General features: G+C 43.4%; 1 protein-coding gene across 1 annotated transcript in view; it reads left to right on the top strand.

Moving 5' to 3' along the window:
• The window catches only part of Plce1 (phospholipase C epsilon 1), a 237,058-nt gene that overhangs the window by 156,105 nt on the left and 56,789 nt on the right, over positions 1-24,164 (top strand). The window contains exons 4-9 of the mRNA XM_051199750.1: positions 1,190-1,335; positions 5,371-5,629; positions 7,239-7,444; positions 18,499-19,174; positions 22,235-22,417; positions 23,440-23,557. Coding sequence (XP_051055707.1) covers positions 1,190-1,335; positions 5,371-5,629; positions 7,239-7,444; positions 18,499-19,174; positions 22,235-22,417; positions 23,440-23,557 — 1,588 coding nt within the window. The remainder of the gene's footprint in view (positions 1-1,189; positions 1,336-5,370; positions 5,630-7,238; positions 7,445-18,498; positions 19,175-22,234; positions 22,418-23,439; positions 23,558-24,164) is intronic.

The raw sequence follows: 24,164 nt of genomic DNA, 5'->3' as shown, positions 1-24,164 counted from the left end.
TGTCTTGGAGGTACAGTTCTTGGTGTGTTTTCCTGTCTTCAAATGTACAGCTCCAAATCGAGTGCTTAGGAGGATCCACCCAGGAAAGAAATTGTAACGTAAACAAATTGTCAGTTTTCATTAGCTAAATAAGTCCACTAAACTGAAACTTTATTTGTTTTACTCTTGGTTTTGTTGTGATGCTGGGAATAAAATTCAGGGCCTGGCATGCCATAGATTCCTGGTATGAAAAACTAGCATTGGACATCTCTCTATGTCATTAATTCTTATTGTTTCCATTTGTGGGCAGTGTGCCCTCTACCTCGAACTCCTATTTCCTCAGATGTTTGGGCCACCATGAACTGTGTTCAGTCCTCTTCTCACACAGGCTGAAGAAAGAGTTGTTCCTTAGGTTTCAGCTCTGTTGTTGACCCACATGCTACTAAGATGGTCAACAACAGACAACCAGTCAGCAAGCCTCTTGGGTACTAACCATCCCAGACTCTGACAAGTGAGCTAGCATAGTCAGAGTACTTAGACTGGCTCCTGGAGCAGAACTGTGTTTACTCTTGTAATTTTTTTTTCATTTGAAGACCATAATAAATTAGTATGTTAAGAGATTGTTCCAAAATGTTTTTGTGTTTTTTGTTTGGCCTCACCCATTTTATTTATTTATGCATATGTTTATGTGTGTATGCATGTGTGTGCATCTGTGCACATGCACATGAATGAGATCATGCCATGGCAGGCATGTGGATATCAGGAGACAACATTAGAAATTTTATTCTCTATTTCCACGGTGTGGGTACCAGGGATGAAAATCGGGTTGTCAAACCTTGATGGCAGGTGCCTCTACGTGCTTAGCCATCTTACCAGCCCTGATATCACACATTTGATTGCTTGAGAAATGTTTTCAACTTATGGGCTAAATGCATTGACTGCACTTACTCTTCGTGTCCAATTGCTGTATTCCATCAAGAGTATCCATGTGCCCTGTATTTTTCTAGAGTTTCAAGGAATCGTGTAGATCGAGGGATTTTACCCCAAGGCGGAGCTTTTTTATGTCAAGCTGAGATGAAGATGTGGACAGACTGACTTGCCCAGGGTCATTGTCAAAGCAGCAGTGGAGCTGGCTTTCACGTTAAAGCTCTTTGCTTAGTTCTTGCTTTCAGGACATGTCTTCAGTGAATGCCCACTCCCCATCTTCCAGGTGAGCTCCTGGGTAACATGGCTGGTCCTCACAGCAGGCTCCATGGAGGAAAAGCGAGAAGTCTTCTCATACTTGGTGCACGTGGCCAAATGCTGCTGGAACATGGGCAACTACAACGCTGTCATGGAGTTCCTGGCTGGCCTCAGGTACGAAAGTATGGCAACTTGGACATGTTTGTCTTTCTAGTCAGATATCTCTGAATTAATTCCCTGGGCAGCCAGCCACATTTACCAAGGTATGCAATTGACAGTGGTCATGAAGGGGAAATACACTCCTTTCTTCTAACTCCACAGCCCTGGACCCTCAAGGGAGGGGGAGAAGAGAGGACAGGGAGGGCAGGGAGGGGGCAGGAAAGGGAAGAGGGTCAACAGGGAAGGGGAGGGAACAGGTGTTGGAGGAGCTAAAAGTCCTACTTGGCTGGTTGTACTCGTCTCTATCTTCACAGACATAGTTGTGGATGATGCTAGAGGTCCTTCCCAGTGGCTACCTGTCTGCTCACCTGCCTGCTTTGTCAGAATCTCCCCCTGCATGATTACCTAGTGTATTAGCTTTCTGGTCAACTTAAAAGAGCAAGTGTCTATTTTTGGCTCCTGGTTTCAAAGTTCTCTGCCCATGCTTGCTTGGCTACTGGTGCCTGGGTGGAGGATGGTGACGTTGGGAGTGTGTGGTGGAGGGGCTTCTTTCCCTCATTGCGGACATGGTGGAAATGAGAGAGAAGCAGGGAAGGCCCAAGGCCAAGGTATTCTCCCCCAGGACCCTGCCCCCAGTAACCTTCTTCTAGGTAGACCACTTTCTCCTAAAATTTCTAAAACCCTCTAAAATGGTACCCCCACCAGGAATCTCCCCCAAATGTTTAAACATGAGTCTGTGAGGAATATTTCATATTTAGTATAGTATCTGTCAAAGTGTGGTGACCACTCAATTCTCAGGTCTAGTTCTGGGGCCCTCTCTCACAGGTTTTAGGGCCACCTCATCTGACAGGCTTTTCAAGATGGCTCACGCCAAGCTCCTTCCACACTGTCTACTCTGGACTCAAGAGAGACATTCCCCACTGGTTTGTCAACTTTGCAAAGGCAGAAAACATCTACAGAGCCATCTCTCCCTTGGCTGTTGGACAACTCCAGCCAGTTGCCCATGTTTAGGCAAGAGTTGTACAGTAGGTTCACTGATAAACAAAAACTGCCCCAGATGAGTGTCCAAGGAGTTCACTTGACATCCTCTCCCCTGGGGCTAAGTTCGTGCTTTTCACATAAGCCCTCTCAAATACTCTGCATAGGATTGTTTCCAACTGTCTGCTTAAATCTAGCTGTGTGTGTGGACTGAAGGAAGACGAGAAACCATTAAGGGCAGTCTGGACACCCCCTCATGGTAACATAACATCTCTCTTTAGACTGACAGCTGTGGTGTTACCTGTTGATCTCAGCAGCAGTTTCAAAATGGGAAATATTCCATTTAATGTGTTGCTATGCAACACATATTAATCCTACTTCAACACAAGGTCCCCAGATGGGATGGAGCTAAGGTCAAACTTTATTCTGTAAAAAATCTGTTCCTCAAGAGAACCCAAACTAGTAGGCTCCTTTTATGCCACCAAGGGACTCAAAGATGAGGAGGGACATCTAGGACATGCTTTCTGTGGACAAAGACTCAGAAAATATTCACACAAACCATGTGTTCTGGCTTTCTTTCTGTTCCTGTGATAAAAACCACTTTGATCAAAAGCAACTCAGAGAAAGAAAGGGGTTGTTTGGATTATGCTTCCAGGGCATAAGTCCATCATGGAGGGAAATCAGGGCAGGGACTCAGAGGAGGAGGAAAGGGGTTATTTGGATCACCCTCTCAGGTCGTAAGTCCATCTTGGAAGGAAATCAGAGCAGGAACTCCAACAAGAACTTGGAGCAGAAACCTGGGAGGAATGCTCCTTGCTGACTTAATCCTGGTCTTACACTTAGCTTTCTTAAGCAATATATTTTATAAATTTCTTGAGAATTTCATACAATGTATTTTGAATTTGTCCATCTGTTCTCCCCAACTTCTCCAATAACCAAATAACCACCCTCCTCACCCTCCCATCCCTTCCCATCCTACTTAGAGATTTCTTCTTCTCCACCACCTCCTCCTCTTCCTCTTTCTTCTTCTTCACCTTCTCCTTTTCCTTCTCCTCCTTTTTTTCTCTTCTTCTTCTCCTTCTTCTTCTTTTTTGCTTCCCCTATGGTAAGAAAGTGTGATCTGCCCTAGAATGTGGCCGGTCTACCAGGGGTCACATTATTAAAGAAAACTGACTTCCCCTCTCACAGCTGCTATCAAATGTCATTACCTCCTCAGCTAGTGGTGGGATTTGTTTCTACGTTCCATCCTCTATGCTGGGATTTTTGCCTGGCTAAGAGTTGTGTAGCCCTTGCATATGCTGTCACAATTGCTGGGAGTTCATAGATGTAACTGCCCTGTTTTATCTGGGCAGTTTTATCTGACAGTTTCCCTTTATCTATCACCTTTAGCTCTTCCAATATTTCTACTCACTCTTTCATGAAGATCCCTGAGCTTTGGGAGGAGGGCTATGATGTATATGCCCTCTTTAGGGACAAGCACTACACAGTCTCTCTTATTCTATGCATATTGGTCTATTCAAGGTCTCTGTGCTGTCATCTACAAGAACCCTCTGGTGAGGGCTGAGAGATGCTCTGACCCACAGGTATAGGAATACACCATTAGGAGTCATTTTATCATTGTGTCCATTTAGCAAAGTAATACTACTGGATTCTCTCACTACGATGTGTGACCTATCTAGTCACTGGATCTTGGTTTGTTTGTTTGTTTGTTTGTTTTTAACAATATCAGGTACGGGTTCCACCTCATGGAGTGGGCCTTAAATCCAACCAGGAAATGGTTGGTTGCCCTCTAACAGTGTGCTACTATCGCAATAGCTCAAAGACTGGTGGCACCCACAGGGGGCTGGACCATCCTCATCAGTTAGCAATAAGACAGTCCCGCATAGATGAATCTGATCTAGACAATTTATCTTCCAAGATGTTCCTCTCCGATGTATCAAGTTGACAATTAAAGCTGTCTAGGATACCGTGTTACTGTGAACTGAGGTTCTCTGAATTAGCCACACCTGTACTGGGGATCCAGCAGACTGACCTTGGCTAACCAGAGCATGCTGATTGAATGGAGAAAAGAGATATTGCAAATCAAGAGTCACCACTGTCTTGGCTGTGTTTAGTCTCTTTTACATCTGTTTATTGTCAACCCTGAACACTGAGGTGACTCTTAGGTAAAGTTTTTGGAATGTTTTACTAAGCTTCACAGATCTCTATCCCTCACCGGCCCTAAAGCTGGGAATGTAATAAGAGCATTTGAAATCAGTAGAATAGATTTCTCTACTTTGTCCATTCTACCTGCCTGCCATTCCCAGCAATAGGATGTATGAGTTTATTTTGTTCTGTGATTATCAAAGTTCATGTAACCTATTCCATGATGAGGCACATCATTCAGAGGAATCGGAACCTGTGTTCTGGGCAGGGTTCACTCATATTTACACAGAATAAGCCATTCTCTTATCTCCTTTGAAGAATAGTCATTTGACATAAATACTGTCAACCTTGTTTCCCTCCCTCCTTATGATATCTACCAGGGACACTCTGGTCAACATATAATTTTCAGCTTTATAATTAACCTTATTCCTTTTTGAGTTGGTCCTACTTAATTTTTAAATGTATTGTTGTGTGCATGGTACATGTGGGGTGTGCATGCAGAGGTCAGGGAACCACTTTATGGAGTTAGTTATGTGGGGGTGTGCATGCAGAGGTCAGGGAACCACTTTATGGAGTTAGTTATGTGGGGGTGTGCATGCAGAGGTCAGGGAACCACTTTATGGAGTTAGTTTTCTCCTCCCATGTTTACTTGGGTCCCAAGCCCCCACTCAGGTCCTCAGACTTGTGCAACAAGTGCCTTTACTACCTAAACTTCATAGTTTATTTTACATAAATAATATCCTCGCCATCTTGGGAAGTAAGTGAAGATAGAAATCCTAAATAAATAAATAAATAACAGGGAAAAAACCCACTAAGAAGGTAAAAGACAGTGAAGTTGTATGGAATTCAGGATGCATACTATAAGCTACATTGTCACCCCTCCGGGCTTAAAAAAGAAAAAAAAAAAATGTCATTTACTTGCACTAGGTCAAGGAAAGTTCTAAAGATGTGGCAGTTCATGGATCAGTCTGACATAGAGACGATGAGGAGCCTGAAGGATGTCATGGCTCAGCACGAGTCCTCCCTGGAGTACAAGAAGGTGGTGACTCGGGCCCTGCACATCCCGGGCTGCAAGGTGGTCCCCTTCTGTGGCGTCTTCCTGAAGGAGCTCTGTGAGGTGCTTGATGGCACCTCTGGCCTGCTGAAACTCTGTCCGCGGTACAGCTCCCAGGAAGCAGCTCTGGAGGTGGGTGTCTCCAAGCGGCAGTCCCTGAGAAGTCCTCCTGGGCCTCGTGCACTCAGTAACACTGCAGACAGTCACTTTCTGAGCCCAGAGTCATCCTTGCTGTGCTGTTTCTGGGCAGTGGGGGGGGGGATCCCCTTGGAAGTTCTGGAGAAAGCAACACCAGCTGCTTGGAACTCTTTGTTACATTAGGTTTACTATGACACTGGTGAGCACAAAGGGGGGAAAATGTCACTGGATTTTTGTTGTTGTTTTCATTTTAAAAGTTGATAAGTTTTTGCTATTGGGTAGAATGCTCTAGATTCAGAGAACAGTCAAGCAAGAGCAATAACTTCCAAATCAGTAGGTGGAGGAATGGATAAAGAGCCTTCTCTTCATGCACGTAAGAAGATGCCAAGAAAATGGATGCCTCATCCAGACACACAGGCTCTGACCCTTACCCCACTCTCCTAGGCCCATGGCTTCTGCTCTAGACTCCTGCCAAAGTGGAGAGGACTAAGGACTCGGTGCTCCTAAGTCACACTGAGTAAGGGGCACTGAGAAACTCAAAGGAAATAAAGAAACTTCCCTCTGGGGTGATTAAAACTAAAATAAAACTCTTTTTTAAATGTGTTAGGGAGATGTTTGAGGCATTATGTATTTGGAAATCTCAAGCCTGAATCCAGAGTCATTCACAGTCTCATCAGTGTGGATGGCAACTCTCAATACTGAACCTTCACACACACACACACACACACAGAGAGAGAGAGAGAGAGAGAGAGAGAGAGAGAGAGAGACATGCACATGTGCACATAATCCTTCTTTGTTGAAGTGGGAAGACTCATAAAACTTCCGCCTATGTTACGTGGCATGAGAACAGCGGCATCACTTGGTTCAGGAAGACTTGAGATCCCTAACAAGGCACAGGTGATACACTGGCTAATATTTCCTTGGTTTTAGCAGCTGCTATTAAACATCCAGTAAACAAAAGAGAAGGCTTTAAAAGGCCTTCCACCCTCCTCTCTCCACCGTTCCCTGTGGTGAAGGAGTACCACCTCTCTTGACTGAGCTGTGGGTCTTCACTCTGATTCTGGAAGCTTCCTGATGAAGATCAAGCCTCAATAATAGCTTAAAAGACACCAAGAAGCTGCTGTCTTCCTGTAGCCCATATGGGCAAGAAAGCCAAAATGCAGCCTGCATTTTAAATGTTTTTCTTGAGTCGGGTCACTCCATCTTGTTCCATGTCCCGGTGATCTTTAATCATGGCTCTCTCCCATTACATGGCTCAATTCCCATTACAAGAATAAAGTAATGGCCCTTCTCTCTAAAGTGGCTAACCTTGTCCCCAGGGAGCCATGAGACAATGTTGCTTTTAGTGTTATAAATTCCAAGTGCAGTTTAGATTCCTAGAGGTGCTGAGATCATCAAGGCAGGAAGAGGGCAAGGTTTGAGGTCTCGTGTGGTGGGGTGAAAAAAAAATAGGGAATAAAAGCTTCCCTTAGTTCTTCTTGCCTTCATTCAGTAAAATAGGCACAGATGCTGTTACCGCTATGACGATGTAGGTCTCCTAGCCAAGTAGGTTATTCAGGCATATTGAGTTGTGACGGTGCGTTCTTGAACTCTTCTCCTGTAGTTTGTGGCTGATTACAGTGGACAAGATAACTTCTTGCAGCGAGTGGGACAGAACGGCTTGAAGAACTCAGAGAAGGAGTCCACGGTCAACAGCATCTTTCAGATCATCCGGAGCTGCAGTCGAAGCTTGGAGATGGAGGAGGAGGACAGCTCCAGTGAAGGGACCGGCTCCAGGAAAAACTCCTTGAAGGATAAAACCCGATGGCAGTAAGTTTCAGTGTCAGTGTGGATGTGGGTGAGTGCCTTTCTCCTCTATTCCCACTGACCAGGTTTTTCCTAGTCAGCTGAGTTTCACATAAAAAAAAACTAATAAAAACGTGTCACCTTCATACCTAACTGAGACTCTGCCTCTAAACTTTACTAATTTGGAGAAGGAATTTCCCTTTCCAGTGTTGAGCTTTTGTCCTAAAACTACTATGTACGTTTCACTTTTTCCACAAGTCATAGCCTTCTTAAAGAAACACAGTTTATTAGTTTTGTTTTTTAACTGACAGTGACATTTTAGAAATGTATATATTAATGGGGTACATAGTAACCCTTTAAATTAACTGACAGTGAAATTTTAGAAATGTATATATTAATGGGGTACATAGTATCCCTTTAAATTAACTAACAGTGACATTTTAGTAATGTATATATTAATAGGGTACATAGTATCCCTTTAAAAAATATGGCTATGCTGCCATTTTTAAAACACCAATAATTGGACTTAAAGTTTGGGCCCTTAATCTTGTGTTTACTTTATAGTTTTTTGTGATGGTGGCTCCTGTTAAATCCTGGGTAGGGTGCTCGGGTGGATATTAGAATATTTTAAAATAAAGTAAAATAATAGGCACTAGGGGACAGTCAGAAATCAGTACTTGGAGCAGCCTAACCTGGGAACTGGGGTTCTAGCATCTCACATCTCATTTTGAGTAGCATTGCCCCAGGTGGTATTTTAGTTAGCCCTACACACTGGGATCTGCTATTTTACAAGTGTGCAGTTATTTAAATTGCTGCTTATCGGCACACACTATAATCTAAGCCAAACAAGCTCACTCACAAGGAAATGAAAGAAGAGAACTCAGTTGGGCACCTGTAGGCTTTCCTTAAGCCTTTTACACATAGCAGAGCTTGGCCCAAGGGGAGGAGCACTTCTCCCAAGGCTTTAAGTCAATTTACTGGTTTTGCCAGTCAAGGTTTTATGTGTAGTCAGTCTTGAGCATTACTCATTACAGTTGCCTTTGCCCCTAACCTGTGAGTGCATGTTGTGATGAGTTCTTATATTGACAAGGACAGCAGTTGTTTTGGAAAATGACTTCTTTGGAGTTATGCTAGGTCCCTGGGATTTGGTGCCAATGTAGAAATGTCATTTTTCTGAGTCTCTGCTGCCACTTTGTTTTAGGAAAGTAAACATAATTCTAGATTGCCCCAAGGCCTTTCTTCCACACGTCATTTCCTAGCTCACTCCACTTTGAAAGAGTAGTGCTCGAAGATTAACTAGTGCCATCTTTACTACAATGTCTTGGCTGGAATGATCGAACATATGGCATATACATCATCTGTTAGTTCTGCTGTCGTTTTACTGTGTCTCAAACCAGAGAATGCTTTCATATGTTCTCAATAGCAGACTTCTGCTATTTGTGGCAATCTTTACATGGTACATGGTATCAAGGCCATCTACAAAGAAGGACATCTCTACAGGAATCATCTCTCAGTCACTGAAATCCTTGGTCGATGCCAGTCCTGTCTACCAACCCCACCACATACCACATAGATAGCTATGTGTGTATCTGCCTCCACAAAAGATTTTTGGATATTTACAAGCGTAAAAGTGAATAATTAAGGAATTTCCCTCAGTTATTAAGGAAAATGAAAATAAGGATAGGAAAAAATAAAATACAATAAAGGAACACCATGTAATCTCTACAATGGCTAAATTTTATTCTGAAATTCTTAGTAGCCAAAGGGAAGGAGGACTCCAGGTTCATTGCGAGTCTCATAGAAAAGTCAAACAGACACTTTGGAGAAACATACTGTTTCCTCACACTGAGATCTGGATGAAATTCCTTCCTTAAATTCTACAAGTAGCCATATATGCATGCACAGTGATTAGACTCGGGGTCGGGGGGAGAGGGTATTATGTGAGGGGGCATGGCGGGGGGATGGGGGGGAGATGGAGATGTAGGAGGAGGCAGATATGAGCAAATTACATAGTATACATTTGTGAAGTCCTAAAAGACTGAATAAAAATCCCCAAATAGATATCATAGTCATCTGACATGGCACTATTTTGTAAAAACCTTGTATGTCTGTGGGTGTGGGTGGCATGTAATGATATCAGCATTTCTAAAACAATGCCACTTTTGACTGAGTCCCAGAGAACTAGCCCATGAGCTCTCTTTATTCTCCTTCCTTTCATCTGAATTTATTGAAAGATAAATTTCTTCCACTGTCCTACCACTCTTAGGAAGGTGCTCTCTCTCTCTCTCTCTCTCTCTCTCTCTCTCTCTCTCCCTTTCCCTCCCCTGCCTCTCTCTCTCTCTCTCTCTCTCTCTCTCCCTCCCTCCCTCCCTCCCTCCCTTCCTTTCTTTCTTTCTTTGAAGACAATATCTTGCTACATTTGTAACCTCTGTGGACACTGAACTCACAACCCTCCTTTCTCCAGCTACCAGCTGCTGGTGGATTACAGATGTTCACTACCACACTGGCTTTCTTAACTTCCTTTTACCTTCAAGTTTTGCAAGGATGTATAAAATATCCTTTAAAGTTATTTATGTCCCTTTTAATCTTTATTAATTGCTTTTCATTAAAAGCTGTACTTTTTAGACCGCATAGTATTCCTTTATGTGTTGAGGTTTTGTTTAGTAGAGCATCTGTGGATCTTTGCAGAGAGTCAGTTTTTTTAATTATTGTTTGGTTTTCATATAAAAAAAATAGGTTTCATTATAATATTTTCATGAATATATACCATTATACTTTTTTTATATTCTGTTATAATGGCCTCCCTCAATTCTCTCCCCAGTCTCTGTCTCCTTTCTTACCTGTCACCCCTCCCCACTGCTATGGACTGCAGAATTATGCACTGAGGGCTCAGCTGACAATACCACACATTCCGATGGAGGAGGCCCACACACAGGGCAGTGGGAGTACTTGCTTTATGAACAGCCACTGTCCTTACTGTAAATTCCCTGTGAAGCCACAGCGCTCCCCTTCCATGGTGGGATTCATCCCAAAAACTCCAACAGTGTATTAATCATTTACTGGGAACATCTTTCTCTGCATTGGTATGTTGGGTAACTCTCCCCAGCAATGCGTGATTCTCAACCAGATCTTTGTATAAACTTAGAAGTCTACCCCGCTGCAGTTATCTTCCTTGGCAGAAAGTTGGTCAGTGTTAGAGTCCAGGCAAGAATACTCAATTGAGACATTTACAGATGTTTAAGGACAAGAATTATGGCATGTCTAAAATTGTGAGCCATAGCTCCCAGAGAGATAGAGAACAAAAGTGTCCAGGATTCTCTCTGTTAGCAGGTAAGAAAGTGCTGTCCCAAGCTGACCTCACATTAACCTTAAAGCATAGCTATTCTTCACTTGCCAGTCTAATAACAATAGATCTGTGTCTTAAAGTCATCATTGGGCACTGTGCCCTCCATGTCTGGTCACGGTTTTGCTCCTATAGCCCTGGACCCTTTTGTCACCATGGTAAATGGCTCAGATCCTTATTGCTTGCTCTGGGAATGTGCTTTTGACCAATGAGAGAATTTTCTTTATCAATTCAAGGCTCCTGAAGGAGGAGAGGTTTTTAATGTTTGTTTGTTTTGTTTTTATTTAAATTAGAAACAATCTTTATATATATATACATATATATATGTATATATATATATACATATATATATATATATATATATCCCAGTTCCCTCTTCCTCCAATCCTCCCATGCCCCCCATTGACCCTTATCCCAGCCTTCCATGGGGGATCATCAAAGTCTGTCACATCATTTGGGGCCATGGCCTAGACCCTCCCCCATGTGTCTAGGCTGAAAAAGTATCCCTCTACATGGGATGGGCTCCCAATGTCCATTCCTACACTAGGGATAAATGTTATTTCACTACCAGAGGCCCCATAGACTGCCCAGACTTCCTAACAGGGAACCTGGTTCTGTCCTATGCTGGTTTTTGAGCTGTCAGTCTGCGATCCATGAGCTCCCTTGTTTAGGGGAAACCCACAGAGAAGAGTTTTAGAATGGAAGAAGAAGCTAGAAGAGGAAGCAAGGAGAAGCTGGAGTAGGACGGGATTATTAGAGTAGAAACAGACCGGTAAAGAGCACAGGAAACAAAGAGCACGACCCTCAGATTGTGTGTGGAGTCACTATAGAAATCTTCTACCCCCTCCTGTCCTAGGAAGCATTTCACCTTTGGGACCCTGGGTATGGGCTGGAGCAGGTCCCATAGCCCTTACACCCCACAGACCCTCTTCTGCTGTCACCCAATTAGACCTCTGCATCCTTTGTCACAGATAATTTGTTCTTTCACGTCATGGTGTTTTGGGGTTTTTTTTTTGTTTTGTTTTGTTTTGTTTTTCTAAATCCAGATTCCATATATCAGAAATAACACATGTGTCTTTCTCAGTCTGGCTATTCTTTTTAAACATGATTTCCACTTGCATCCATTTTCCTATGAATGTCATGACTTAGATCACTGTGCATATGTACTGTATTTTCTTTACCCATTCATCTGTTGGTGGACATCTAGGCTGGGTTCATGCCTTGGCTCCTGTAACTAGTGCCGCAATAAGAAAGGGTGTGTGTAAGTATCTCTGAGGTGTGCTGACTTAGTGGCCAGGAGTGTCATAGCTCGATCGTATGGTAGTTAGTTACTTTTAGTTTTAGGAACCCTCATACCTATTTCCATAGTGATATATCACAAAAGCTAGGAACCTGGATCACACTGCACAACCCATAGGTAACTAACTCGGCAGGTTGGAGTGTGGCCCTTCGAGGTGATTCAGTTGGTCTAAAATTCTTGTACCATTTGCAAAAGTGATCTTTTCTTCAAAGCATGCTTTTGATGTCTTTGTCAAAGATTAGGTGCCACTAACTGTGTAGATTTATTCCTGGTCCCTCTATTATATTCTATATGTCTACATATATGTTAGTAGCATGTTATTTTTGTTGTTCTTGCTATGATTCATATAATACAGTTAAATCTATAGGCTACACAGAGAAGACCTGTCTCAAAAAAAAAAAAAAAAAACAAAAACAAAAACAAAAAGAGAGAGGAGGGATTAAATTTGAGAGGTTTTGTTGTTTTTTGTTTTTGTCTTTAGCCAATGTGTCCAAACACCACTAGAAGTGTAGTAGAAAGAAAAGTTAAAAGGGGTAGTAATAAAGGAGTCCATGACAGAGATTGACAAGTAAAAATAAAATGCATAGGCAATATTTGGTAAATGTATAAAGGGGAATAAAAATAAACACATAAAGCCTCTTTAAATACGATAAAAGTAAAATGGCAGTAAAATTATTCCTCTCCTTGTGCTGGGATTTTGTCTGGCTTGTGCTTGAGTTGGTCATAAGCATGCTGGATACTCATGTGTGCCTCTGCCTATAGCATCCAGAAAACAGATTCCCTGAAGTAAGTCAGCACCTCTGGCTTCTAAAACAGATCACTGAGCCACGAGGGGAGAGATGAAATATGGACATCTCATTTCAGACTAAGCACTCTGATGCCTGTGGCACTGACCACGCCCATTGGGGATGGGGACAGGGACCTGGGAGAGCTAGGTCTGGGGAAGGGCCCAGGAGTGCTCTCTTGCTTGTGGGACAGAGAGCATGTGGTGGCATCCTTGGGACCAGGAATTTGATGGTGTTCATCTGTCTCTGTTGTAAGTTATTTCTCCCTGAATAAACATCTATTCAGCCTGTTTTTCTTGATCTTTATTAAACCATAATAGATACCTCTTATTCTCTGTCCATTAAATAGTGTGGACCTCTCTGTTAATTGTTATCTACTGTAAGAAACTTCCCTGGTGAGGAGTTAGTGATGCTATGGGTATAGCAGTTAGTCATTAGCAGAATAGTAGTGCCTGGTTCTCCACTACGGCCCGGTGGAGATACTGACATTTAACTACCGCTGGGAAGGAAAAAGTCAGGTTTCCTCAATGGACTGACTCCAGGTATATTGAGCACATTCCAGGGCAGGTGCCACACCTAGGACTAGTTAACTAGGCTAACACAACTGGTTTAGGAGGTGGCAAAAACTTTGGGTAGGTAGGGATGTGGAGGCAAATCTGAAAGGACTTGGGGGAGGGGATGAATATGGTCAGAGTGCACTGTGTGCAAGTCTCAAAGAATGTTTTAAACATAAATAAACACAGGAAAAGGCCAGGGACAAAAGACATAGAGGGGTGAAGGGCTGGAATGACTTCTTTCTGGAGCCTTGGAAATGGGAGACTGCGGGTATACACAGCAGGGAGAGGATGGGCAGACCCCTGAATTTTTTACTTTCCTATACTTTATGCAGGCACTGGGCCTTGGGTAATGGGTGGTGGGGGTCAAGTGTCTGAAGTGTCTGGTACCTGTCAGAGTTGCCTTGTGCCTTAGTGGCTTCCCTTCTCTACACACCAGGGGCCTCTGCTGGCGACACTTAGCTTTGCGGTCTATGAACTAGGCAGGGTCTCCTATCCTTGCCATTTCACACCCCCATGGGCAGGCTAATTAATGTTCTAGCTCAGAGGTTCCTCCCAAGGGCACTGGGAGTAGAAGCAAACATTCTGCTGAGATTTATACAGGTGGATCTGTCTTTGTGTTTTCAAAGTCCACTCTGCGGTAATTGCCTCACTGGACAGATGCAGCTTTAGATATAATGGGTCTCTGCAACTTCAGGGCAGCTGGGTAGCTCTAGAGGTTGATCTACTTGGTGACCTGGGGCTCAAGGCTCTTGAAGTCCAGAAGGGTCCTCAGTGGATGAATTCGGCTCCAAACCACTGAGAGCGGGCCTTCCTTTTCCTACACAGTTCACTTCCTGGCCTTCTGCTGCCTGTCAACATTCAGCCCTCCGTTCTCACCCTCCGGTTCTCGCTCTTGGGGGTAGAGCCGGTTGATTCTGGCTCCCTGACGTTAGATCGTTCCCTTGTCTTTAGCTTCCGGGGTAGCCAAGTTTTAAATGACACTCCCTTGGGATAGGAGGACCTTTCTGAGCTGGCTGAGCTCTCCTCAACTGCTGGCTCTCCCCACCGAAGAAGTCGCTCTCTTGGTGACTACAACTGGATATGAGGCTCCAGAGAACTATGGGTGTCCGGGTATGGGGGTGGGGGAGACTGCCAGTCTCCTCTCCAGAGCCACCTGGTGATGCGCTTTTCAGATGACATTTCTGTTTCTGCTTCCTTGCACCACGGAGCCCTACACTGGTTCTGTGTCTCTGGACATTTCCCTAGTGCCAGATTTCTCCTTAAACCTATAATGGCTCCCTCTATTAAGGTATCTCTTTTCTTGCTCTCCTCTATTCTTTCCCTGACTCAATCTTCCTGCTCCTTCCTCTTCTCCCCTTCCCTTTCTCCTAACTCCCTCTCCCCTTTTAAGGGTCACAGGGAGGTAGCTTTCAGTCTGCCACCTGACGCGGAAGTTACTTCTTGTGAAGTTTTTATTTCCAATTTTCTGTTTTTTCCATTGTCTTCTTCCTCGTCATTTAATCATCTATAGCCTAAGAACATTCTCCTCCACTGTCCATTTTCAAGATCCGGTTGTAAGCATCCTGAGAATGGGGAAAGGAAACCACAAAGATGCAAATATTTATTTCACAAAGCTTGGGAAGACATATTGAAATCCTCACTTTGAGACCTTTGTGCCTAAGTAGTGGAAGTGGCTTCCTGGCCTTAAGTGATTGCTACTCTAAAAAGGAGCCCTGGATGCAGCAGAGGCGGGATTTAATAGGGTCCCTGAAGCCAGCCCAGTAAGCACTACTTCCTTATTTACCTCAGTCCAGAGCACCCTGTGAAAATGCCCCATTCGGGGTGTCTTAGGCACAGTGTGTTGCTGGTCCTGAAGGACCAAATCACTGGGCTTTATTGAGTTTAAACAATAACCTTCAGCCTCTGTTCATGCGGCCCAACTCAGTGAAAAAAAGGTAAGAAGGAGGAGAGAAAGGAAAAGGGGGGGGGGGGGAGAAAGAAGGAAAGCAGTCTATCTCATGGTCCTTCAGTTTACCCAGCATGCAGGGTGTTAGAATTCCTCTCGAAGCCCTCAGCTGCTCCTGCCAGAAAACCAGTGGGAATACTCACGGAAACCCCAGAAAGGAGATCATAAAAAGCCTGGGGCGATGACTCCATTGTGCTTGCTATGCTAGAATGAGGATCTGAGTTCAGATTTCCCCAGCACCCATGGTAAAACATGTGCCTATAATCCCAGACCTGAAGAGTTGGAAGCAGGAGGACTCCTGGGACTTACTGACCATCCACTCTAATTGAATCTGTGTATTCCGGGTGCAGCGAGAGACCGTGTCTCTAACACTAAGGTGGAGAGTAGTTGAAGAAGACACTAATATCAACCTCTGGCCTGTACACGCAAACCTACATATGTGCATGTGCGTGATAGGATAGTTAAAGCACAAATTGTGTGTGTGTGTGTGTGTGTGTGTGTGTGTGTGTGTACGTACATACATACACATATATATATATAAAACAACTTAAAAACATTAATTTTTTATTACAGGGAACAGCTATAACAAATCATGTGGTAAGGGTGATTTTCTCCTATTTTAAAAGATAAAATTTAGGTTTTATTTGTTGGTGACTCATATTCAAGTAGTCATTGTAAATTTGTACAAAATAATGAACCCTTATGAAGAAAATACATAAACAGGCTGACAAACAGCCTTTTGTCACCTAATTATAAGGTTTTCTCACCAGACATCCCTAGAAAGGTGTTCAGCTATTGATTTCTGGTTTCTCATGCAGGAAACTAAGAAGCTATTGAAAAGCAGGATAAAAACCTTCCTTCAGTTTCCATGCCTAAGAGTGAGGTAGTTTCTTTGCTGGTTGACTGTATCTTTGATCTTGGTTAATGTTGCTTGGTTTCTAAGTAAATCTTAATTTTCCATCTCATCCCATCTCATACTCCCACAGAAAAACTGTCTCCAGGAGAATCAGGCTCAGAACTACACAAAATCCACTCTGTCATCTAAGAGACAAAAGACACCACCAGCTTCCTGCTTGAAATGAATTTATTTCATTACATACAATTGTCAATTTTATTTTGGAAATTACCCCCTGGATGAATGTTTTTTAATGAAATTATTTCCATCTGGCATTAGTTCCTTTTGTATTCTAAAATACAAAGTGACGCCAAGAAAAACAGCCCTGCCCCTCCCCCCCCCACCCATAGTGTATGTCATCTGAGAGAAACACAAACAGCCTGCAGAAAAGCTGTACCTGTTTTTGGTTTTGTTTTGGGTTTTTTGTTTTGTTTTGTTTTTTCTATCTAGATGCTTTTTTTCCATAATACCTGTGGTCTTATCAGTGGAAAAACTTTGTTAAATTAAAATCAGAAATTCTACGTTTTAAACGTTTTAATCAGTACCAATGCTCACAAACTGAATCTCTTTCAACTTTGGTTGGTTGGTTGATTTTTTTTTTTTTTTTTTTTTTTTTTTTTAGTGGATCTTACATTGTAGTTCATACTCTCCTGGAAGTTACTATGTAGCCCAGACTAGTCTGAAATCACAGCAATCCTCCTGTCTCAATCTCATTAGTGTTGCAATTGCTGGTGTCAGTGACCACAACCACCCGACCCCCAGCCTTTTCACTACCAGCAAGTATCACAGAAAGAATGTGATAGCGGCCCCAGAGAGAAACTTGGACGTGATCTCTGAAGGAAGTCATTCTAGGGAAATGGTTTTGCTTGTCAGCCTGGAGCAGAGGAGAGCTCAAACGAGCATGCCTGGCCTCCCCACATTTAATCGTAGCAGTGCCCTTTCCTGAGCAGACGCAGGGCTGTGTGCGCTTGTAATCTGCTTCGCTTAACCGCCCTCCCACTTTGTGAGGTGACCATTTTCCTCCTGCCAGGTAGTGGATAAGTGGAGAGAGACTTGGAGTTCGAATGTTTTGACCAGATCACACAGAACACAGGTGGCACATCTACACATTCTCCTGGCGTGACCGCAGAGGGTGTGAAGCATGAGGCAGCTGTGGAGATGAACACGAGTATTTCCTTTCTTCCACTGTCACTGAGAGCACTTGAGGGGTGCTGAGTTACCCAGGCAATAATCTCTTTCTATTTCATTTTTTTAATTATGGCATGTAACTTCAAGAAAAGTGCATGAAATTTATGTATTTGCACCTAGCACTCAAAAGATGGTTTCTAATACCATTCTTCAGTACAAAGAAGCAAGGTCCTTTGGGTAAATGGCTGACCCTGGGATTGAAGCAGGGATGTGTGAGCCTGGCGTGTCTTACGGTGCTACAAAGTGGGAAGCCATCAAAAGCAAAACAACAAATCATCCAAGCAAACCCATTTGAGTCTATGAAAGAAGCACATGCCAAAGGGGCTCTTGGTGGCCAAAGCAACGAAATAAAGTTGCGTTATTAAGTTATAACCCACTTAGAGCACTATTCAATTATCTCTAAGTCCCTACAATAAGGAGCTGACATGCAAACATGACAAATGGGGAGAAGAGATAAAACTCCCATGCAAAAGAATTCCAAAAGTGTAATTTATAGCCTCTCCATTCCCTAGGAGGAAGAACATAGCACGCTCTCCTTCAGTGTAATCTGGACATAGTGACTTGCTTCCAATTAGTATGTATGGAAAGAAACGTTAATTAATAATAATAACAATAGAGTGGGACATGAGAAACACTGCCTCAGTCATGTTTCAGGTCAGCATCGGTGGGTTGCCATGTCGGGAGATTATGCCGTTTATAAAGTGTGATAATAATGGTAGCTTATCTCTGTACCGTTCCTCACCCATCCCCATAATCTTAGTCTAATTTTGAGCAAAATACCAGACAAATCTCAATTAAAGCACTTTCTACAAAATACCTAGTAGTGCTTTTCAAAACGGTCAAGAGCATTAACAGCATGCCTATGGTCAGACACCTTGATAAATATAAGATTATATAATATGGTTACAAATAAATTGTCCTATGGTGTTTAGCATTTTATATTTCCTATGCTTGTTTGAATTCACAACCTGAGTGGGGGAAAAACTGTCATTGTGTATGAAGAAAAAGCTCTGTGTTGGTGCCTTTCTGATTATCAGTCAAAGCAAATTTGTATGTTTTCATCAGGTTTATAATTGGAGATTTGCTGGATTCAGAAAATGACATCTTTGAGAAGTCCAAAGAATGTGACCTTCATGGATCAGAGGAGACACAGAAGGCCTTTGAGCATGGGACAGAGCTCATCCCATGGTACGTGCTGTCCATCCAAGCTGATGTGCACCAGTTCCTATTGCAGGGGGCCACAGTCATCCACTACGACCAGGACACACATCTCTCTGCCCGCTGCTTTCTCCAGTTACAGCCTGACAATAGCACCTTGACCTGGATGAAGCCTCCCACCGCCTCCCCAGCTGGTGCCAGACCCAAGCTTGGTATGCTTAGTAACATGTCTGAACCTGGCAAGTTCCCATCACTGGGCAATGCTGGGCTGAGTGGCCTGGCCGAGGGTATCCTGGATCTGTTCTCAGTAAAGGCTGTATACATGGGACACCCAGGCATTGATATACACACTGTGTGTGTTCAGAACAAACTGGGTAGCCTGCTTCTCCCAGAGACTGGGGTAACACTGCTCTACGGACTCCAGACCACTGACAATAGACTCTTGCACTTTGTGGCGCCCAAGCACACAGCTAAAATGATTTTCAGTGGACTGCTGGAACTCACGACAGCTGTGAGAAAGATAAAGAAGTTCCCTGACCAAAGACAACAGTGGCTTCGGAAACAGTATGTCAGCCTCTATCAGGTAAGGAATATGTCCAGCCTTCTCCCTTGAGTAGGTCAACCCTCAGGACCACGCACTTGGCATTTAAACTACTAGATTCCCAGCCCTGTCACTCACTCTGTGTAATCTTTAGCCTCTCGGGGTCACAGTTTCCCTGTCTAAAAACTGGAACTGAGCTGTATTTGTACATAGTGTGCAAGCTCATAGCATGTAAAGACAAAGTGTAAATTAATACGAATGTCTGTTCGTGATGGGCCATCTTACTATTTGGTATGAAAACAGCGACTCGCATCTGGAAACCCATTGATACAGGCACTTCACACACTGAAGGTTTCATCTGAAAACACCATCATATGTTAGACACGGTGGCTCATGCCTATCATCCCAGCTCTTGGGAGGATGAAGAAGGCTAAAGAGAAGGCTTTATTAACTAATTTATCCAGTCTGGCTTCCCTAGCTGCTTCCGAGAGTGTAGCCTGGGGCGTTTTTAATTAATTAGTGTGAACTCTACTTCCCATGCTGGGAAAGCAGGAAGGTCACAGGATACCTGGTGGTTGGAGGAATTTCTGAGGACTTTGTTCAACCTGGCTGCTCCTGCAGTCCCTGCCTTGGTTATTTTCCTCGTTGCCGTGACAAGACACCTGGCAACAGCAGCTTAAGGACTAAAGAATGTATTTTAGCTCACAATTTGAGGGTGCAGTCCATCGTGACAGGCAGGGCATGGCAACGGGAGTTTAAGGCAGCTCGTGACATTGCATCTGCAGTGAGAGAGAGAGAGAGAGAGAGAGAGAGAGAGAGAGAGAGAGAGAGGAAGCTGGTGCTCAGCTCACTTTCTCCTTTCTCTGCAGTCCAGGACCACAGCCCATGCAACAGGACTGCCCACCTTTAGACTGGATCTTAAGCCCTCAGTTAACCCAGTCCTGAAAGTCCCTCATAGACATGCGCAACTAGCTCAAAGCTCCCTGTGGAGTACTCAGGGGCCACGAATTTTAATTTCCACTTTACATGAACTAACTATACCTGACCCTGTAATTTATAACAATAGCGTACTGAGTAAGTGACTCCCATATATCAGCACAATGCTCAGCCATGCACCAGTGCCAACATTTTTTTTAACTTTATAAGTTTTTTTTTTTTTTTTAAACACCTGTGGGATTTTCTCTGTTAACAGTCCTATAAAAACATTACTTTATCCCAAGTTTGGAAACAGTGTACATAGAAAATAAAAATAATCTTTTCAACTTCAAAGTGAAAAAATATAGCGAAAGCCAGGAAACTACGCAATGATGTTGACTGGGAAGGTGGAAGAGATGTGGACCCTTAGCTTTGCCTTAAATTGTCAGGGGCAAAGCTAGGGGCCCACACTGCTCAGTATAAAATGGAGCCCTGAGAAGCTGTAAAACTCACATATAGAAACATCAGGTAAGCATCTTTGGTTGTAAGCAATGAATTGAAATTCTTTTCTATAGGCAGAGGAAAAATATTTAAACCAAAGGGTGTGGATTAGTTTCATTTCCTTCTTAGAAAAGAGATGTCAACATGTTTAAGTACATAGATTTTTTTTTTTCTTTTCTTTTCTTTTTCCAAGACAGGGTTTCTCTGTGCAGCCCTGGGTGTTCTGGAACTCACTCTGTAGACCAGGCTGACCTTGAACTCAGAGATCCGCCTGTCTCTGCCTCCCAAATTCTGGGATTAAAGGTGTGTGCCACCACCGCCCAGGACTTGTTTTATTTTTACTTTTTAATTAATTATGTATCTTTTCATGTCTGTGTGTGGTAGTTTGTGTGCATCTGGGTGCTAGTAAAGCACCTGGAGTTACAGGCAGTTGTGAGTCGCCGTGTGTGTGTTGGGGACCAAACTTATGCTATAAAATAATCAGTCAGTACTCCTAACTACTGAGCTTTCTCTCCAGCTCAGGTAGATTTTTTTTTTTTAAATGAATCAGTTTCCTTGCCATAAACTTCTACATGAATTGTTTGCTAAAACTAAGTATTTGTGTTCACTCACAAGCATCCTTCATTTACAGTTTTAAAAAGAGAAGAGAAACTATCTCCTTTACGTGTCCCAAACATGCTTATTGTTTTGTGTAAAATGAAAGAGTCACACTATATTTCAGTTTCCATAAAGCCTCCTTGAGAGAGTGAACAAAAGTATTATTTTCTGGCTTGGTTTTCTTTTTCTTTTTTTAACTTTTTTATTTTTAAGATTATAATTTATATTACATTTCTCCCTTTCCTCCCTCCAACTCCTCCCACATACACGTCCAACTCTCCTTCAATTTCGTTTTTTATTTTTAATAATTGTTACTATACGCATATATGTATGTTACATACATATATATTCTTAAATATAACCTGTTCCGTCCATGTAGTACTACGTGCACACACATTTTCAGGCCTGACCATGGCACTGGACAACCAATTGTCTTCCTCAGTTGTCTGCGGTTCTTTACGTATTGTTGAGGTTCTGGCCTGGCAGTCTTGGGATACTCTGAAATTAGGAAAACTGAAACAGTGGAGATTGGTCCTGCTGCTGATAGATAGATAGATGATAGACAGACGGACAGACAAAAAGATAGATAGAAAGAATACTAATAAAGGTTACAGGAAATAATAAACAAATTTACGGAAAGTACTAAAACTGATCCAGAGCCTCATAGATGCTAGACAGTTTCCCAAGAATCATAATTTGCAAAATGTTAAAGACTTCTGAAGTGCACTCTAGGCAAGCAACTGAACTATATCCCCAGCCCCTAATGTGCAGTCTTAATGAATTTTCCCACAGGACTGGTTCCCAAATAATCTCAGGGACTAGGATAGGAAGTGTTTTGTCTTGATTTTTTTGTTTTCCCCCAGCTGATGGGTTAAAGTACACTATTGACCTGGGATGTGATCGGGACAATGGGGGACACAATCAGCCCACCAACAGGAAGTCCCTAGAGTCTGGAACAGAATCACATGGGTGGCCAGATCATGCTCCTCTAAAGGCCTGAGCTTATCCACCTCTGGGAATTTACTGGGACCGTTAATATTTACTCCCTGTTGCTGCTTGTTTGTATGCTTAGCCTGTGGTTCTCTGTAGGAAGATGGTCGGTATGAAGGCCCAACCTTGGCTCATGCCGTGGAGTTGTTTGGTGGCAGACGATGGAGCGCTAGAAACCCCAGCCCTGGGATGTCAGCAAAGAACGCTGAGAAGCCTAGCATGCAGAGAAACAACACCCTGGGCATAAGCACCACCAAGAAAAAGAAGAAAATGCTCATGAGGGTACAGTAGATTTGTTTAAGCATCATACCCAGCCTTCTAAGACTGCCCTGTGGTCTACAATGCCGTAAGCCACCACAGGTTATTCCTGTTGTGGACAAGATAAATTATAAAACAAGGGTCACAAGGACTTGCCACACACCTCTCAGGTTCCAGGGTCAGTGTCAGGAATCAAGCAAGGAAAAGACACCAGGGAGAAACCAAAGTCCTTAAAAGTTTGCAATTGGCTTAAACACGAGACATGGCAAATGTGAGTCACCTGCAAAGAGCTGTATCCGTAGAGAAGTGAAAAATGTACGGCTGAGAGGCAGGCAGTAAGGCCCTCAGAGTAGCTGATGCATGATGGGTCTTGAAGGGTGTGCAGGAGTTTTCCGAACACAACACAAAGGAAGGCATCTGCCACGGGGGAGAGGGCAGGGCCTAAAAGCTTTGCTTATTCCTCTCACATGCAGAGGTGTATGTGAGAGGCTAGAGCACAAGTTCTGTGGTGGGTAAAGATGGACTGGAAAAGAAAAAGGGTGGTAGGTGGCGCTGTGGCTCACTCCTGTAATCCCAACATGCCAGGGGCTAGGGCAGGAGGATTGCAGTAAGTTCAGTCACGGCCAGCTTGGGCTAGGGAGACAGACACTTGTCTCCAAATAAAATCACACAAAAAGAAAGTAAGAAGATCACATTATGAAGGCCCACAACGCTGTATGTGAAACAATTTAAAATATAGTAGCACCATGCATTGCTGCTTGTACAACGTGTATTTTCATTATGGCATAGTGCATTTGTGTCCTGGCTGTCCAAGACAGTCCTGCACTTTGCTCATGGAAGGCTCACAGAACTTCATTGCTTCTTACTGTGTCTGTCCCCAGAGATTCCAGGGGTGTGCATGCTTTCTTCAGCCTCCTTTTGGTGGGGGGGGGGGAGGACATTGCTTCACAATGAAGAGCGGCCAGAAAGCAGAAGCCTCCCTGCACTAAAGCACTGAGGGAGAGCAATGCAGTCCAGCTGCAATACAGTGAGATTTCTGTCCCCAGGGAGAGAGTGGAGAGGCGACTGACGACGAGACGGCGACCCGCAAGGCCAAAATGTACAGAGAGTGTCGCAGCCGGAGTGGTTCTGATCCTCAGGACGTTAACGAACAAGAAGACTCAGGTAATGCATTGCGCTCACATCTGAACTCTTTTTACTTTTGTGGAAAAGAACCTAGATTTAGCTTTATGCTGTCATTTCAGTTTGATGTTATGGGAATTCTTTTTTTTTTTTTTTTTTAACATCCCTTTAAAAACATTTGTGTGTGTGAACACATGTGTGGGTGCCTTCAGAGCCCAGAAGAGGGCATCAGATCCCCTGGAGCTGGAGTTAACAGGCAATGCCTATTGTGTGTACCAGAAAGGGAACTGGAGTCCCCTGTAAGACTAGCAAGTGTTTTAAGGTTCTGCGCCATCTCTCCAGCCCCTGGTGGGCATTCTAAAGAAAATATTTTGTCTTGATGAAATGGGAAACCTGAGAGGTATTTCTACAAGCACACTCATCAGCTTGCCATGATTGATAGAGAACATTAGCTATACAGGATACAACCGCCTGAATGTTAGGGTTTTTTAAAGTTATGCCTGGATGTCATGACCACACCCATGACCAAATCATTTCTTTATTCTTTGCCAAGGCCTTGGGCATCTGTGTACTTTTTTAAACTCCCAGGTAGGCTTGTGGCCCACTGAGAACCCACCAGATTGGCCCATTCATCAAAGTATTTGGATGT

The sequence above is a fragment of the Phodopus roborovskii genome, unplaced genomic scaffold (assembly GCF_943737965.1).
Source record: "Phodopus roborovskii unplaced genomic scaffold, PHOROB, whole genome shotgun sequence".
Lineage (NCBI taxonomy): Eukaryota > Metazoa > Chordata > Mammalia > Rodentia > Cricetidae > Phodopus > Phodopus roborovskii.
This window is presented reverse-complemented; position numbering and strand designations above follow the sequence as displayed.